The sequence below is a fragment of the Apostichopus japonicus genome, chromosome 8 (genome assembly GCF_037975245.1).
Source record: "Apostichopus japonicus isolate 1M-3 chromosome 8, ASM3797524v1, whole genome shotgun sequence".
Lineage (NCBI taxonomy): Eukaryota > Metazoa > Echinodermata > Holothuroidea > Aspidochirotida > Stichopodidae > Apostichopus > Apostichopus japonicus.
Genome location: NC_092568.1, coordinates 5,489,404 through 5,508,935, shown reverse-complemented (window position 1 = coordinate 5,508,935; position 19,532 = coordinate 5,489,404). Strand labels below are relative to the sequence as shown.

General features: G+C 37.5%; 1 protein-coding gene across 2 annotated transcripts in view; it reads right to left on the bottom strand.

Moving 5' to 3' along the window:
• Positions 1-7,443: 7,443 nt before the first annotated feature.
• The window catches only part of LOC139970768 (CAAX prenyl protease 2-like), a 31,074-nt gene continuing 18,985 nt past the window's right edge, over positions 7,444-19,532 (bottom strand). For both annotated transcript variants that reach the window (XM_071976737.1, XM_071976738.1), the window contains exons 5-9: positions 16,043-16,113; positions 15,305-15,413; positions 14,699-14,770; positions 13,170-13,232; positions 7,444-12,930 (exon numbers count right to left, since the gene is read on the bottom strand). In XM_071976737.1, coding sequence (XP_071832838.1) covers positions 12,713-12,930; positions 13,170-13,232; positions 14,699-14,770; positions 15,305-15,413; positions 16,043-16,113 — 533 coding nt within the window. In that variant the 3' untranslated portion in view covers positions 7,444-12,712. The remainder of the gene's footprint in view (positions 12,931-13,169; positions 13,233-14,698; positions 14,771-15,304; positions 15,414-16,042; positions 16,114-19,532) is intronic.

The following is a 19,532-nucleotide window of genomic DNA, read 5'->3' as shown; positions in this document are numbered from 1 at the left end:
GAAAAAAATACTGATCGAACGAGTCTGACGGATACCACATGAAGAAATCTTGGCAAGCATTTGGGCAAAATGGACGGGTAATACCCTTAACCACAGGAACACTTACAAAATAATATTTTCAACAAATTCAAATTCTGAAATAAATATTAGCAATAACGTTATAAGCGATATTCAAATACCTTAATAAATTTCAACTATCCCAAGAAGTATTTATTAATCAACAATTTAGCGTAGTTGAGAGAAAACAGTTCAGAAAACATTTTTCACTGATCGAACGAGCCTAGTATAACTGGCATCCAATCGCTAAACCGCAATGCTCAGTGTCCTCAGATATAGCAGCTAGTTTGAAAAGCGGTCGCTTTCGTAATCCGTTACAACTCTTTCGATGTTGGATATCCTGATCAATTGTTTTGAAAGTACTTGCAGTCTGCAGATACAAATTTGCTTAAGAGGTATGTACCTATTTTTTCTTACTAAGGGTTGACAGTTGTACATTTGATTTCGCAAGTATTTGAAGTGACTATTTTTTAAATAAACTTAGACGTAATCTAGCGTTAGGCTACAATGTATCGCTTAATGAGAAGCCTTTCGCGGTGTATGAATTACACCTAGCCTACATTTGTAGGTGTTAATTGTGTTAGGCTGAGCAATAACGATCACACATAAAGGTAAACTAATGACCGTTGTTTGTATAATAGCTAGGTTATGCAATGTTATGCCGAAACATTTGTTTGCTGACTGTATTAGAAGAAAACTGTTATCTGCAGAAGGTTAATACTGTAAATATTACTAGATGACTATGGAAGGCTTCCTCCTAATTTTAAATATCATATTCTGAAATATATATTACTCTACTAGTAGTACAGTACTACTACTAGTTACTACTAGTAGTGGTAGTACACTAGTACTAGGGGCCTAGGCCTAGTTTTAAATCATTTGGTATGTTACAGTATTGAAAAATCATGGTCATCCATAACTTTTAAGCAATAATGTGCTGTTTTATTTGTTTATAGCTAGGCCTAGGCTAGTTAAGAAGGTAAAGACTCAATGTTAAAACCTTATTAATAATAATATAAGTATGGTTGTTTTTAAATATCAGGAATGGGTTGGTGGTTAGCCTAAATCTTTTTGGATTTCATGTTTAGTGCTTAGGCTTCAAAGTTTTTGTGACATATTAAGCATTTTGGAGAACAATAGGTCATCGTCATCATAGTTTATGAGTACTCATGTGGAGTATAGTGATACCCAGTAGCATAGGAAGGTACTTTTGAGTGGGGGGCTTAAGAGACTGATGGCCGGCCTGGGGGGAGGGTGCAATATGGCACACTTCAACACCCACTCAATTTTGTAAACTTAATTTTGTATTTTCACCTGGCCTTAGATGCAATTTGGTGCTCCAAGTGAGATTTTTTTCTCATTTGGGAATGAAAAAGGGGTTTTCTGACTTGCGAAGCCAGGGGGGGGGGGAGGGCGGAATGATACTTCCGCCCCTCCACAGTTTTCACTTGGGGGCTGGCGCCCCCATTCCCCCCGGTTCCTACGCTCTTGGTGATACCAACCAACACGATAATGAAAAATATTTCATATCTAGCCTCTAGGCTTCTAAAAAAATTGTGGCTGCCTTATCTCTTTTTGTTGCTTTTTTGTGTTAGCTACTGTCAATTTGAAATATTTGCATTGGGTCTATTCCATGTGCTCAGTTTCTAATGAATCATTCTGCACATGATTTCCAAGAAAATAACTGCCTACATTGAAGTGATCCTCAGTTAAAGTAAAGTATATTTGCCCAATAGCTGAACTGCCTCTGTGCTATGTCTGTACTGCGTGCCACTATTTAACTCTATGGAAAGTTACTCTAAAGGGTTCAAAGTTTAAAGTGCTGCGGGGAGAACTGTTTAAATTCCTTGGCAATAAATCATTGAAAGCATAGTTAGTGGAGGTAGTTTAGGTTCAATTTGCCCCTCTATTGTATTCCCAGATGAATTAAATGGCAATGAAAGTAGATACAACTTTCGGCAAGCAGGAGGGTATGTTTTTCTGTTTAAAAAGCTCTGCAGACAGAGTAACGAATAACATGATTTGTCTGTATTTGATGATGTAAATTTGACCTTATATAATAGTTCTCCCCCCCCCCCCAAAAAAAAATAATAATCCAAGGGTTAATGCCCATTGTAAGTAATGGATACAGAATGAAGAGCTCTAGATTATTGTTTTTGGTTCTTTTTTTGCAGTAGATTAACAGGGAAAAAATGACTCATGTGAAATCCCTGGCGAACTAAACAAGGAAAATACAAAATGAGGTTGATGGGCATGTCAACACTGTTTTACAAGAAACATGCAATAATGATAACAACTTTGAGCTGCATGATGACACAGTTGAAGTTAAGAGTGAAAGGATTATAAGTATATAAAGGAGCCACAGATAGCCATTCCTCTCCTGCACAATATGTTGTTGTGAACTTATTTACTGTTAACTTTAATTTGAAGTATGGAAACACCAAAGTATGCTGCTGTTGTTGTTTTTTGAGGAAGATGGAGTCAGCAGATTAAATCACAATTTATCAATTTTTCCAGATCAGGATTTCAGGAACTAAGTTAGAAGCCAGCGCGTTACTATTCCTGTGGGATCTTTGGAGGAATTTAATAACCTGGATGACTCTATTGAAACAAACAAGGCTTTGGAAAGATATTTGGTAAGTCAGTTTAAAAGTGTAAGGAAAGTAATCAGAAAACAGTTTTCCAGAGTGTAATGTTAGTTTATCATTATAAATTTGAAGCCAAGTCAGGTTTTATTGTGTCAGTGGTCTGTACAAAATAAAATATTTCCTGAGGGGCTAATTTCCTTTTCCTGGGAGAAAATTAAAACTCTAAGGTAGTAACAGATATGAAAGCATTTAGGTAACAAGAGTTTGGCCAGAAATGATTTTACATTGCGGTGCATTCTACAAAAGTGGGCTGTTAAATCAATCTTGTTTTTGACTGGACCCAGAAAGGAACATTGCAGCACTGCATTGCTAGTTCCTCTTTAAATATTGATAAGAAATTAGCAAAAGATGCCAAAGTTTGGATGAAATAGAATTACTTGAATATTTCTGTTTGTATAATAATTATTGAATGGTTTCTGATTAACTTTTCTTTCTTTTTGTTGTTTCAAGAAGAGAAGACTATCAATTCTTGGTGGCAACACGTTGAAGGAGTGCGTTAAAAGAATCATGGGTGATTTATTGGCAAATGCAGTTGCTACCACACTGAACTGGACATGTACCACTGGGAAAACAGCCTTTTCGAAGCTGCATGTATGAAATACATAATTGAAAGTGAGTTTATATGTGTCATTTTTGTTTTCAGCAGCAGTGAAGAGAACCTTGAGTTGTGGGGAGGGGATTGTGCATTTGACTCATGGATCGGCCAGCTTTTCAATGCAAAACCCCATCAACGAGAATTCTTGCTTTAATATACATTGAATTCTGGTCATTTAAATAAGTTACTACAAATATATTTTGATGTAAGATGTGTTGTTTCAGATGCAGTTGAAAAGCAGCATTCAGCATTGATTTTAAAGTTAATTCACCATATGATTTTATTGACCAGTCCATTGTCACTTTCTTTCCCAATTGATGGGACCTGGATTTGCAACAGTAATGCATGTGTTCAGTATAAAATGAAAGAAGGTGACTGTCAAATGCAAAGGAAATATTTTGTATATCACTGAAAAAATGGTAAATGTGTGAAAATGTGAATAATGTAGTTTAACCAATTGTGATCATAATGTGAGACCCCAGCCGATACTCATAGCTAGTGTTACAGTTGGCACAGTAATTATCAAAAAGCTGTGACACGTTGAACTAAGAGTCAGACAGGTGAAAATTTGCAGTAATTAAAAAAAAAAAAAATGTAGTATATTAAATTTTATAATTAATTTTTTTTTTTTTTTAAATTTGCATTTACAAAAAACTTGCCACCTGTAACACATGTTACTGTGTTACGAGCAGTTACAGTAGTAACTGATGCATGGTTGTGGAACATGAACAGTAGTAACTGTCCTAGCTATGAGTATCGGGTAACCCATTATTGGCTTCATTTTATTGCTTGTGTAGAATGCAATCTTTTATGTAATGTTTTGTGTAATGTGTTTTGTATTAACAGAAGCTGTACGGAGGAACTGCACAATCGACTTCATCTGATATTCAGGCGGCGGTAGTTAGATTTCTGAAGGATGCATCAGATTGTGAGGGAGGGCGAAAATCTCAAACTTCACCACAAACAGTTGACGAGTGAATTTCTTTAGTGCTGTTGCAATATTTAACGCTGGAACTCATTTTCTCGCTTTGTAATTTATAGGCGTAATAAAATGATAGCAACTAATTTCACTGTGTTAGTCATTATTTCTTCATATGTAACCGCATGTGTAATTCAGTAAAATCTGCAGGTAGACCAATAGCTCTGTTCTAGTAGTACACCCCAAACAAGCTGGCACTCTTGCTAGCATTCCCTTGACAATGTGCTGGGACAAAACCAGATATTTGACGGACAGTTTTCTACCGGAACACAGATATGGTTAGCAATTCATGTGAAGATCTCTGCCTAGCGGGTTGCTGGCGAAATACCAGATTTGGGCTAGCAGGTCGCCAGAACACTGGATATTAGATAGTGGATAGCCAGTGGCTCTCTCTGACAGAAATTCAGCGGTACTCCGGTGGTAAGCTTGCGTTTCTCCGGCGGTCTGCTGGTAGTACACCGGCGGAAAACTGGCGTTTCTTCGGCGGTCTGCTGGTGGAACACTGACGGTACACCAGCGGTACGCTGGCGTTTCTTTGGCGGTCTACTGGTGGAACACCGGCGGTACGCTGGAGTTTCTTCGGCGGTCTGCCGGTGGAACACTGGCGGTACACCGGCGGAACGCTGGCGTTTCTTCGGCGGTACGCTGGCGTCTCTCTGGCGGTCTACTGGTGGAACACTGGCGGTACACCGGCGGTACGCTGGCGTTTCTTCGGCGGTCTGCTTGTGAAACACTGGCGGTACACCGGCGGTACGCTGGCGTTTCTCCGGCGGTCTTCTGGCGTAGTCGCCGGCGGACCGCCGGATTAAAGCCGGCCAAATCTCTGGCGTTCCGCCGGCTTTCCCCGCCGGTGGACCGCCAGTGGTGCAGCTGGCGGGCCGCCGGTGGACCGCTAGCATGATGTTATCTGGGTAGGTAGATGAGAGCGCAATAAAAAAGTCAATAATCGCGAATAAGTAAAAAGTGGTAAAGAGCTGAAAAGGGCGCCAGCAGTCCTTCAACTTAGAGGACGAAAGTATTTCTTTTATAGAATTGCATTCAGCATTTTCTGTGTTGTTTACAGACCTGCATAATGTTTCAGTTTCTTCTTTCAATGACTATATACGTGTTATATATATTGAATCAAATTTCTTGTGAAAACAAGGGTTATATATAGGTGAATTTAATATAGACCTATACTCAAGAGTCGACCATCTGATTTTATGAAAACTGTATTTCCCAACAACTTCTTCCACAATTACTAAGTCGGCCTACTCGAATAGTGGAAGTTCTGCCTCTTGAATTGGCAATATATTTACAAACAGTAAACCTGCTAGTATAATTACACTTCTGGTTTATTAGTTACAGATGTAACCACTTCCTTATTTTCTTGAGAACTTCTCTTGACAAAGAAAAGATGACAACGGTTGTGATACTAGACGTTATTCTATTAAAAATATTCAAGGGCGTAGGAACCGGGGGGGCTGGGGGGGCGCCAGCCCCCCCAGTGAAAAATGTGGAGGGGCGGAAGTATCATTTCGCCCCCCCCGCTTCGCAAGTCAGAAAACCCCTTTTTCATTTCCAAATGAGAAAAAAAATCTCATTTGGAGCACCAAATTGCATCTAAGGCCTGGTGAAAATACAAAATTAAGTTTACAAATTGGAGTGGGTGTTGAAGTGTGCTATATTGCACCAAATTGTATCTGAGGCTACCTGGAAATGCAAAAAATTCCAAAGGGGAGGGGGACACCCCCTCCCCTTAGACCCCTCCCCCAGGCCGGCCATCAGTCTTCAGCCCCCCCACTCAAAAGTACCTTCCTCACCACTGAAAATATTGATCATTTCATTAACTCCTAACTGGAATTTTATATATTCAGTTAGTGATGTGAATTACGCTTATGATAAATGCACTTCAGTTTTTCAAAAGATTTACGAGTGTTTTCCATTGATATATACATCAGTACTTCAAAACGTCGTAAGAAGCGTCAACCGTGGATAACGAATGGTATCTTACAGTCGATTAAATGTACAAACTCGGTTTTATCAATCTTTCTTAAGAAGTCCTACAAACAATAATTCTGATAAGTTTCGTGCTTATCGCAAAATTTGAATCATGCTCTTCATATTTCTATTAAGCAGTATTTTTTTGATAAGTTCAATAACTTCAAGAATGATATCAAAAATACTTGGTCAATTACCAATGGTATACTGAACAAACAAAAAATAAGTCTGCTATTCTTGATACATTGAAATTTGGCAATAATTCAAAACATGCATTCAACGATTTCTCTCGTAAACATTGATCCTTCTCTTGCTGCCAATATTCACACAGTACAACTGCTGATCACTATCTGAAGTACGCTAATCCTTTGACCCATTTTTACGTCTCCATTCTCCAACAAATGAAAGTGAAGTATATAATTGCTATGTCTAGCTTGAAACCGAATAAATCTGCTTGCTTTGATACTATAAAGCCTTCCATGCTAAGAAAAGTAAAGTGTGTATTAATCCATTGATTTTATTTTTTTTCTTACTTTTTGGGGAGTGGGTCTACTCTTTAAGCTTATTAAGGTGTTTTAGACTACTTCCTTTCTCTTTGTATATATACATTGAAATTATATTTATTGTAAAAATGCAACCATAGTGAACCTACATTTTATGTCTATTGAGAAAAATAACATAAATGATGGGGACTGGTTGGAAGGGGGGGGGGGGGGGTTACATGCAGTCTTTTTAGAGTAAGAAAGAGATTGAAACACTGGTAAATGAGTGTATATTATTTTAATGTTATGTTAACATTAATGTAACTGTTATAATTAACAGTTCCTGACAGTTAACAGTGCTACATGAGTCACATGGAACACAAGTGTTTTCATTTGCGTGCTTTTCGTTGAGCAAGGAGCTAGATTATAATGTACAAATTGTGTTCAATGTTTAACATTTCCACTTCCTTCAGTAAGAATTTTATCAAAGATATCCTGCAGAACTGAAAAGCTAGTTGGAGATGAGTTTAGAAAAGCCGAGAATATAACAAGATCACTGTAAGTCAAGGACGATGGGCTCCTAGCATTCTTCTTATGGCTCACAGGTATGTATATGGCGTCAACTCTTGTTAAGTATGCACAACAAGTGAATTCAAATGCAAGTGAATACAAAGAATGAAACAGACTGCAACAAAATCTGGCTACCATTAAAAATATTAAAATTTCTGACAAGTTTATTACTTTTCAATACATCACCTATTTATATTATTTCACAGTGAACAAAGAGAAAAATCAACTTTGAAAATCAATTCTTTAGTGACATTCCTGAGATGTCATTTCGATGAATGTCTGTTTTGCTATCAAGTTAATTCATGATTCCTGGTAAGAGCATACAAATGTTTTCCATACAAAAGGCACTTTACATATAACACAAATTACTGTAATGTGTGAGAAAAAAAAAAATGTACACAATGGTGACAAAATGTCTTCATCAATATATATTACAGGTTTAAATAAAAATCATTGAAAGAGAATTATTTGGAACAGTCGAAATGTTCCAAAATCATGGGATGTAAATCTGAGAACTTTAAATAATGTGGCATTACACATTCTGGACTTGCGCCATCTATCGACAACACCACACACCTACACATTGGTGCTTTAATTTAATGACTGATGTAGTATATTGACAATGGCATCATTTTGGCAACTTTGATGCCACTGAGTTGCAGCCATCTGTCCAAATATTGCAAGAAGTGACCCAAATATGATTACAGCTGCTCAAACTAACATTCCTAGAATTATTGTTTTTTGATATCACTCAAACGTTGCTAAATTATGAGTAAATTATGGCTCTATTAGATTCGGTCCGAGGCACTGGAAGTTAGGTCAGATCCCGGGACAATTATGTCATCGGGCTAAAAAAAAAATTTTAAGTCTTTGTTTTCCTTCAGTATATTAAGCTTTATCTCATATTTTCCTGGCACCACTAAATTGCAAGCCCAAAGAAGACTGACATAATTAGAATCCAATTTGTTCTTGATTTAAAATGACAGCTATTTGTAATGTATCAGCAATAAATATTAGAAGCTCTCTCATTTCATTTGTGGAAATTAAAAGAAATTGACAATTTGAAAAGTCACTCCACCTCTAAAAATAGACACTGGTTCAATAAGAAAGTAAAAAGAAATATTTTACAGCACTTATAGTTCACTAAAAGCATCCACAGTTTTGCTTTTCAAAATGTAACAAGATGTATATCAAAGAAAGCAATTTGTTGTTAATGCTAAACAATGCCCTAGGAAGCTTCCGAAACAAATCTACTTTTAAGAATCAGCTTCAATGGCATAGCTGCCTTTGTATATGTAAGGCATGCTGACGAGGGCAAAGACTTGGTGAGCAGTCAAAATTATTTCTACAACTTGAGGGGGGTTTGGTGGAAGGGCAGGGGGCATCATTGTTGGATTCTATACAATGCCATGCCTATTCTGTAGAAAGGAATAGTGGATATTAAGAATTAGTATAACTTATATTGTTACTAACTAACCGGTTAACCTACACTCATCTCACAAAATCACTATGAGAAGGATCACTGATGACAATGGTTGAGTGGTTAACTTCTTCCTACTATGAATTATTGAAAATGTTTACAGAGTTGGATGTGAAAGCATAAATGATCAACAACAAAAAAAACATTCTCCTACAGCAAACTGTTGCTAGTAATACCAAAACCATGGAAATCAATCTCATAATAGGATTTCTGGGTAGAAAAACAATTTTTTTCTTCAACATGTCCTAATGCTAAAATGTCCTAAAGAGTTTCCTAAAAACTGCTAAGATTTTTCAAACATACATACGTCATGGTACTGACCCTCTTAATTGTTCCAAACCACTAAGAGTTTAATAGGACAATAAATAATCCTGGTGACGAAAACATTTTTGAAAGCAACTGTCAAATGCTCGTTGAAATTTATACATGAATGACCATTCTTTGAATTTCTAGCATATTGAAGGCATGACTGATGCCTTTAATTTCTCTACACACTGATCCATGAGGCTGGTGTCCCATTTTGACTTTTCAAATGATGCAACCATGTAAACTTTCCAAATGAGAGAACTTCAATGATCCTCACAAACCTTCTAAATAACAAAACAATTATGAATACATCAATTTAACAACTTTTTTCTAGTTTAGCCTACAACCCAGATGGTTAGAAATGGAGGTAACACAGGTGGCACTATACCTCAATAGGAGTCACAAGGAATGCTCCAGGAGGGAACTGAGCCTTTTAGTTTTAAGCTCAATGATCCACACTGGCGGTGCTGGGCCTTGAAACAAGTGGTCCATTTGGTGCCCTGAATAAAGCTAACATCTTTTCAAAAGAGTTAAAATGGCACCTTCTGTACCTCAATTTTGCAGCACCTGTGAGGCTTGGAACACAGTGATGCACTGGGTCCAAGATGGTACAGTGGTAGGCCATTCCACCCCTGTGATGATCATATACTTAATGTAAATGGTCTATTACCTTTGTACCACCCAATCCCATTGGGGTGGATGGGGATTTGATTTAATTACAAACAGGAAGTCATCACAAACTTTATCAGCTGGAATCTGATAATCAAGTACCTACATTAAAGTATTTCCTAATATTAATGAAGGGCATATTTATGACTTTTCAGTTTTGGAATTGTAAACCCAGTGAATATCTGACAGACTGTTGTATAACATACTAATACACAATATTGTACATCCATTGGAAACATCAGCCTACATATATATTCCCTTTAGGTTATTTGACAACCCAAAATCACAACCAAAATGTTCTTCCAACTATGTTCTGCTCACTCAGTACTTAACATACAACTCTTTGAGAATAAATTAAGTTACCAGAATTCAATAATTTAGAATCAATTTAAAAAGACGAAAATGCCAAAAAGTATCGAAACTAAAACTAGTCGTCTTAAAACCAGATAGCACTATTTCTAGCACACAGAATAGGAGTTCAAAGTTTACAGGAGATTCAATGAGGTCAAAAATATATAAATGCATAGAATTACTTGCTAAAGTAAAGTAGGTATGAGTTCACCCGAATGAAACCGTTCACTACACGATGAAACTAAACCACACATCAACAACCATATTCTATTCAAGGGTTTCTATACCTTCAACATCCCCACCCCCTCCTGCCCCCCCCCCAAATAAAGGGGAAAAATAAATACAAACAGATCTAAAATGTGGTGGTAACAAATCAATGCATAAATATTAATAAAAAATCAACAGAACTAAAAGAAAGCCTTATTAATCTTTCGATCATTAAAAATGAAACACTTTCACAGATGAATATTAAATGAATCAGCAGAGGAGTCTCGCCTCTGGTCAGAAACACCTCACTCCCAATCATCCGATCCCAGCCAATATCTCCCTCTCCAAACCATCCCATCCCAGACAATATCTCCCACTTAAGAAAGTTAACTGACTAAACTGCAAGAACATTTATAACAACAATCAATCAATAATAACTTTAAATATGCTGTGAGCAACAACTAATGTTCTGATCTCAAAGCAACCACATGCCACAAGCCATGCTAGTTGGTACATTTTTCCAATGTTTACCACAATTTTCAATTTAATATTTGCCATTTTGAGTATTTTCTTTCAAACAACCGAACTGCAGCTGCAACACACGCAGCTTATCAGGACTGTACACAAATGTACATAGATATGAGAAACAGCCTACAAGTTTTTGCATGAAACAAAGCATGTACCATCATACCAGTGACCACTGGTATACAATCTATAGGACTCTGAAAGTGGATGTTCCAATAGTAGCCAGGGTACATTGCAGATCAAGCTTTTCATGAGACTTTACAAATATTAATATCATCCAAACTTAAGAAATTATTCTCAGTTTTGCCTTAAAGACCTGTTATTGTAATGTTCTGTGTCTACGGAAGGCAAATCTTTTTGAACTGACAAAGGATTAAATGAATCACATGACCCTCCATGGTGGGTACATTTTACTACTGTGGAGTGAGAGTTCCAGATCATATGAAATTGGATGAATAAAGTTTAAGGTTGTCATTTTATATCTCATACCATCCAGGTAGCTGTGATATTATAAGATGCAAAACTGATTTTCAAAAAACTTTGCAACAGACAACCTGAAGAAACTTGTCCTTAATGAAACATAATTACAAAACAGACAACTGGTTTGCAAAAGAAAAATACACCCTGAAAAAAATAAATCATAAGCAAAAAACATAAACCAAAGAGACTTGAGTTCCACTGAACGCAAAAAGTTTGCAAAACAAAAACAGTTATAAAGAACAGGCAGGAATACTCATGAATATGCATACAATAAACATGAATTGTCCTCTTAATTATTACCTATGTTTGATATTTAATAAGTACTAATTATGCAGCTTTCCTTCTATCTGTCTTATAAATTCACATTTATTTATATTTACAAGATCACCAAAGCATTTCACTCTTTATATGAGTAAAGTTTGTTTAGTGATTCAGTGACAAACAAAACCTTACTATTTTTATGCTCAATTCACCATACATTCATTAAACAGTACAATTTCCTTCTGCATAACCCCATTTGCAAAAAAATATCAATTCCCTCTTCATTGAGCAGCTTAATTCCTTTACTTTCCACAGCTCAAAACCTTTTTTTGTAGCCTAAATTATCTTCCAACATCCAGCCATCTTTGATTTTTTTTTTTTAATTTCACATTTCACAAAATATCATCTTTGAACATTCTCGAGTACAATTTTTTGTCTGTCATTCCTAAATACTGTTATTTTGTTGCTATAATTTCACATTTCACAAATATCATCTTTGATTATTCTAAAGTACAATTGTTTTGTCTGTCATTCCTAAATACTGTTATATTTTGTCCTAAAAACAAACACAATGCTAAAGAGTAATTTTTTATGTTGCAGAAAAAATCTGCGAATATCATGGTCGGAAGTTCAATGTACTATATTAAATCTGAAGTTCTCTTTCAGGTACGCACGAATATTAATTTATAAAGAAATACATTTCAGGGTAAAGGGTTTATTTCAGGGTACGTAATAAAATATTTTGGGGATTGGATACAAGCAAAAAAGCATCTCATGCCTATCTTGTAACACTCCACACACTTGGCAAATGGAGGTGGTCTGAGATAAGCTATGTTTTTTCTGCATGTCGCAGAATGGCCACCGACAAATGAATCACTGGTTGGCTTCCTAACTCTTGAGTTGATTATTTAACGAAGCAACAAATTTCCAATTGGATTTGATCATACTGGCAGAGGAGTAGAGACTAATGTGGCCATTGCCAACTGCTGCTTGCATTTAGTAATAAAATAGAATGGCGATGCGGTATTAGAGATACAACACATTCCCAACTCCCACATCTGCCAATGAAAACACATCTATTGCATCAATGAATTTATCCCTCAGAGAGAAACGGTGAGCCCGTCAGACTTTGACAAGCTGTTGATCTACGTAAAAGAGACTCTCGTAGTAATCTGGGTTGGTGACGGGGGCGAGCAGGGCCACGCACATGACCAGCCCTAATACCAAGAGGGTCCATATTATTGCACGCTGGTTTGGAGGGTACTGTGGTATCATCTCCAATTCAGGAAAGCCCATTATGTTGCAGAATGCGTGAGAGAGAAACGGCCCAATAAGGTGACCTGAGGAAAAGTACGGATCAAATCTAATCGTCAAAATCGTAACATAAAGGCATTTCAGTTACTGTTATACTTGGAACCAAATAGAGGACAACTTATTAGTCAAAATTTGGTGACCAGGCGGGTTTACCTAAATCAACAATACTCACTGGTATGTGTGAAGAGTCTTGGAAGAACTGCCAGTTACTTTATTAAAGCAAGATTAGAGGAAAGTGGAGGTTACCTGGAGTCTGAATACTCACCAGTACGTATGAAGAGAAACGCTGAATAGGCACCAAAGATGGACGTGTAGAAAAACTGAAATACTGGAAGGAAATTAAGTAGGATAATAATGTCAAGTTAAAAAATCAAATGATGTAATCAGACAAACAGAAGTAACTTTATATCAATGCAACCTTCAAACAACCAGTCGCATTGGTGCCAGTCACCATAAGGCCAAACAAAGTGGGAGAGTCATACTACAGTAGGATCACAGGTCCATACCATAGCAAGATCCAGAGACCCTTCACAAAGACCTGGATCACAGGTCCATACTTTAGCAATATTCAAAGACCCTTCAGAGAGACCCAGATCACAGGTCCATACTTTAGCAATATCCACAGACCCTTCGCAAATACCAGGATCACAGGTCCATACTAAGTGAGATCCAAAGACCCTTCACAAAGACCCTGATAACAAGTCCATAGTTTAGCAAGATCCAAAGACCCTCCACAAAGACTCGGATCACAGGTCCATACTTAAAGAGATCCAAAGACCCTTCACAAAGACCCAGATCACAGGTCCATACTTCAGCGAGATCCAAAGGCCCTTCACACAGGCCTGGATCACAGGTTCATACTTTAGCAATATCCACAGACCCTTCAAAAATACACGGATCACAGGTCCATACTTAAGCTAGATCCAAAGACCCTTCACAAAGACCCAGATCACAGGTCCATACTTCAGCGAGATCCAAAGACTCTTCACAAAGACCCAGATCACAGGTCCATACTTCAGCGAGATCGAAAGACCCTTCACAAAGACCCGGCTGACTTAACTGAAACTTCAGTCTTTTAATTACTTCTCTGTCAGGCTTTATGGTTTCATGGTTCTATAATTAAAGGGTGGCACACTGCTGATATTCCCAACCTTGCTTCATGAGTCACAAAGGAGTTTACAGACTCAAAGCTATGTTTTAGAGATTTTCTACCTATGGACTAACGTCACTTGACACAGGAAATTCGTCACGAAAACGATTATTTTCCTGGAAAACACATAACAAGGAAACTCAAAGAAGCCACAGGTTTTTAAAACTACTTTAGTTACATATAAAGCTGTCACTTTGTAGCATTCAAGACAGGATGTTACCATAGGAGAAACAACAATAAGCATCAAATATCAGAGTTGGACAGATAACCTAATAAACCCATGTGACTTGGACAGATAACCTAATAAACCCATGTGACTTGGACAGACAGATAACCTAATAAACCCATGTGACTTGGACAGATAACCTAATAAACCCATGTGACTTGGCCAGATAACCTAATATACCCATGTGACTTGGCCAGATAACCTAATGTACCCATGTCACTTGGCCAGATAACCTAATAAGCCCATGTGACTTGGCCAGATAACCTAATATACCCATGTCACTTGGCCAGATAACCTAATATACCCATGTGACTTGGCCAGATAACCTAATATACCCATGTGACTTGGCCAGATAACCTAATATACCCATGTCACTTGGGCAGATAAGCAATCAGAACCAGGCAGTTCATGAACTTACTTGCAGGTAACCAAATGGATTCATCTCCTCTCTTTCTAAATCTGAGTTTTTCTGAAACATGGTGAATATGAGCTGAGGAAAAAAAAAATCACAAAAACCATAAGATACATCCTCAATTATGAAAGTAAATTCCCCCATCCCACCTCCCCTTCCCTCCTGGATATTTCACAATCAAGACCGCATGCATACTAAACCAACAATGCATCAAGTATATTTTGTTGTGCAGTTTACAGAATTAACACAAGTTAAACAGATACAAAGTGAAAATACATTAGTTTTAACAAGCAATAATCATATAGAACAAGTCTGCTACGGTTTTGCAGAGAAAGGTGAGTAATCCTATTCGCATTTACATTTGACAGAGGAATGACTCATTTGGTACATTTGACCAGCCTTCATAATGGAACGAACTTGGTCCCAAACAGGTTCATCAACTACATACAGGTGAAGGTGAATCTAGTTTTCAACACATAAACTCATTTCGAGCCATGTATTATTTTGATAGAAAATGTCTTTTACTTCTCCCCCTCCAAAAAATCCACCTCCACCCTTCATCCTCTCCCATAAACATGGACAGACAGGAAGCCAGTAGTGGATGAGACTTACCTACACCAAAGAAGAGAGGACAAATAAATATACTGGAGGTGGTTCCAAGGCACGGAGTCAACAAAGGCAACATACAAGCTCTAAATACAAATTCTTCAGTGAATGGTGCCTGAAATGAGATTTCAGTGAAGATGTATCAACTTATGAACAAACAGTAAGGTAATCATCCCCTCCCCCTCTCACTACCATCTGCCATTCCCCCTCCCATTGGTCTTTTCCCCTCCCATCTACCCTTCCCCCCCACCTATCTTCCCATCTCCTCCCATTTGTCCTTCCCCATACCCATCTGTCCTTCTCCCTCCTCCCATCTACCCTTCTCCACCCCTCCCATCAGCCCTTTTCCTCCCATCTGCCCTTCTCCCTCCTACCCTTCTCCATCTCCACCATCTGCCATTCTCCACCCCTCATCAGCCCTTCTCCTCACATCTGCTCTTCTGCATCCCTCGCATCTGCCCTTCTCTACCCCTCCCATCTGCCCTTCTCTACCCCTCCCACCTGTCCTTCTCCTCCCATCTGTCCTTCCCCATACCCATCTTCCCTTCCCCCTCCTTCTGCCTTTCTCCACCCCTCCCATCTGCCTTCACATAGTTACAATGAGAACCAACAATTACCAAGATTCTGTGTCTATCTTGAGCATCTATTAATTATGAATATTACAAATTTTCACAGTAGATTTGATACACTGTAATAAACATGTTATTGCATTAAATAGCATTCATAGCATTTTTTTTAACTTACCACTATGTAGTTTCTTAGCCATAGTATATGAACTGTACTGGGAGTCACACGGAACTTTTTACCCTGACAAACTTTGAAAAGAGGAAAGGACAAAAAACAAGAACATTTGAGTAAAGTCACAACATTACACATATTTAATCCCAGGACATACCAGTGGCGGGCCCAAAATGGCTGAGGCTGGTGGGGGGGGGGGGGAAGGAGGCAAGGCCTCCCACCTCAAATCAATCTTTGTATCAATCACTGATTACAAGTTTGTTTGACGACAAAATGATGCAACTTTCCAGGTTTGTTTTAGGCCTGCAAAACCTTTGAATTGACAGTACAGTAGTAATCATTGATTCCAATTGCCTCTGATAAAGTTTTTCCACTCAAACTCAAATATCATAACAACAACAACATTTGAGGACCAGAAATGCAAACAGTGATAGCCACATATTGTCTAGATTTTTCAACAGTTTTAATTTATCTTAAAATTGAAAACAAAAAAGGTTAACAAGTGATTTTAATAAACGTGATGAAACACCACTAGCTGAAACCTGAGACTCCATGAACTTAGTACAGTTAAACTGCTAGTCACTACCGTGAAATGGTTGTCTTGACGAAGTTTCTCTCAATTTCCTGGTGACTCACATCATTTTAATGAATGGATATAAGTACCCTTTATTTAACTACAACTGCTATTAAGCTATCGTCAAAAGATGAGGAGGAGGATGAGGAGGCAGTATCAAAGATAATGCCACTGTTGTATTCAACTTATAATGATTTTAATGGCAATTTACCATAAGTCCACTGCACAGATGGAAGAATAATTTAAAGTAAAGAAAATACTTCCAACAGATACATTAAGATGGTACAGTAGTAATACAAATAAGGTTCACATGTGGAAAGATAGCTCAGCACGCCGTATTACATTTCCGTTATGAAATGCCCAAACGATTATACTACATTATGTATGCCATTACATAATTTATATATAGTTCTGTACATAACAGGGAATAACCTTGTGTTAACATTTTGTCATTTTTGTGTAGCTAGAGACACCTGATGAATTATTTCCCACTGGGTTTTATGAATTTGTTTCTCATACAATGGTGGGGGCAGAGGTGGGGGGGGGGTGGGTATACTACTTGCAAGTGGGGGTAAAGGGATATCTTCACCAATGAAGCATATGACCAGTGGTTTAATATGGATTACTGTAGGCTAATAATAAGCCATAAGGAGATGTAGGATTGGTTGCTGCATCTTTTACCACTGAAAGGATACTGTATATGAAACAATACTGAAAGATTCAAAGAGGTTCAAAGAGGACATTTTCAAGTGTATTGGGCTTTATTAACTTTGTTCCCACTGTAGCAAAAAAATAGGCTACAACTTTAATAGTTACTTGTTAATAAATTATGAAAAAAACTAGAGCCTATGCTCATCCTGTCATTCATAAAAGGCTATCAGTCAACAATATTGAAGAATTTGCACCAATTATTCCCTAGGCTAATTTGCATAACAAGGTAATTTGTGACGTGATGGATATAAAGATTTCATAACCCACGTCATCTTCATCAGTAAGTACGGCAACCAACTCATCCAACTATTAAACATAGCATCTTCTTCATAGCAACTAACACCATGAACTAAACAGCAGCAATCTTCATCAGAAGATGTCCAAAATGAATGCAAGCTGCTTATACTAGAAAAACTAGTTTTCTGTTGCTAGGCAACAATCTCAATGTCAAAAATCCATATAGGAAGATATGAGGCAGTAATGTACAATATGCATAGGAATGTATAAATATTATATTGCATTGATATACTGTAGTATTGTGTTGAATTCGGTTACAGGAAACAAACAAAGCAAAGGGGATTGTCACTAGAAACGCAACACTTTACACTGTAGGACCAGACAAAGTGAATCCTAACAGTGTATGGGCAGAAGGAGGGGTGAGGGGGGGGGAGGTAGGGAGATGGAGGGATCAGAAGGTGAGAGAGGGAGAAGAACAAAGGTCCCTTTATAGATAAAGTGAAGGATAACACATGCAGTGTTAATTCAGATGTTAATGATTTGGAACAAACAAACCAATGTTTTCCTTTTAATATAAACAAAACTGGATCGAAAACGTCTAAAGGCAAACATATATTTCTCACAAAAGTGAAGTCGTCAGCAAATGCTATATTGAGATCTTCTCTTCTGCACTGTGATAGCTTTCAGTTTGGCAGTTTACCAGTGTTTTAAAAAGTAGAAGTTATAACAAGTTTTCTACCTTGATAATACGATAATACCAAGGACACAATGTAATGATCTGGCCAGGACTCGAACCTGCAAGCCTTAGATCACAAGTCCACTGCCTTGACCACAATGCTCTCAACAATGAGTCAATTGCCTATAGCTGGCAGGATCAAAGAGATTTAAAAGACATCTTTACTGCATTTAAACTCAAAACATTGTCCAATCTCCACTAAACAAACAAGAGAAATCCTGCAAGTGGTCCATTAAAACATTTTTTATAACGAGATGATAAGAAACTTGCAAAATGAAATCTATCACTGGATGATAGAGGTTTCATTGTCTTAAAGGCTGTCTTGTTGTTGAACAAGTTTCCTTCTTTGCTAACAGCTGCATGTGGTTAATATTATAGTGAAAACAATCAAAGGGGGGTTTCCCTTAAAAAAAATTGACGAAACCTAATCGGACATTTGTAATCACTTTCAGCAAAATGTGGCAATTTGTGGATTACTACTTATGGTCTATTTATGATGGTCAAAATGGCAGTGTTGTAAACAAGTCAGTTTTTGTCAAGTCAAAGACAAAAGGCGAGTCAAAAGTTATTTCATCACAAGTCAAGTCAAGTCACAAATCAAGAAATATGTGACTTGAGTCTGACTCGATTGCAAGCAATTGACTCCAGTGAAGAACACTGCTTAACATTGTATGGAAAACTCTGCTCTTCTTCCTTGCCACTGATGATCTGAAGAAATTCTCGAGCAAGGTTAAATCATAAAAAGACACCAGAAGAAAAGCAGTAGGTTATTTATATATATGAAGCTTCCCAGTAATTCAGACAATACAGTAGTTCCACTTACTAATAAATCAATATTTGAATTTACTGGTGGGAGAGCCTCTGTGAGGAACAGAAAAGGAAAGAAAAAAGACTCCCTCAGAGGCAGAAAACAAACAAGAATCCCTCAAAGGCAGAAAGAGCGATGTTTAATATCCATCTCCAGTAAGGCCAGACAGACAAACTACTTTTACAACCCTTAATTGCCAAAGTGACATATATTAAATCTTTGGTTCATGAATGGTAAATCAGCACTTTTCCACTTGGCATTATTTTCATCTTTATGTTTTTCTCCTAACATATTTGCTTGCTACAAAAAGATTTGACATTTACGATATCAAAATTTTGACAAGAAAGTTACAAATTATGGACGAGAGTCAGCAAAAGGCCCTTCACGGCTGATATTAAATGTCAGAGGGATTGAAAAGTTGAGGTAGGAT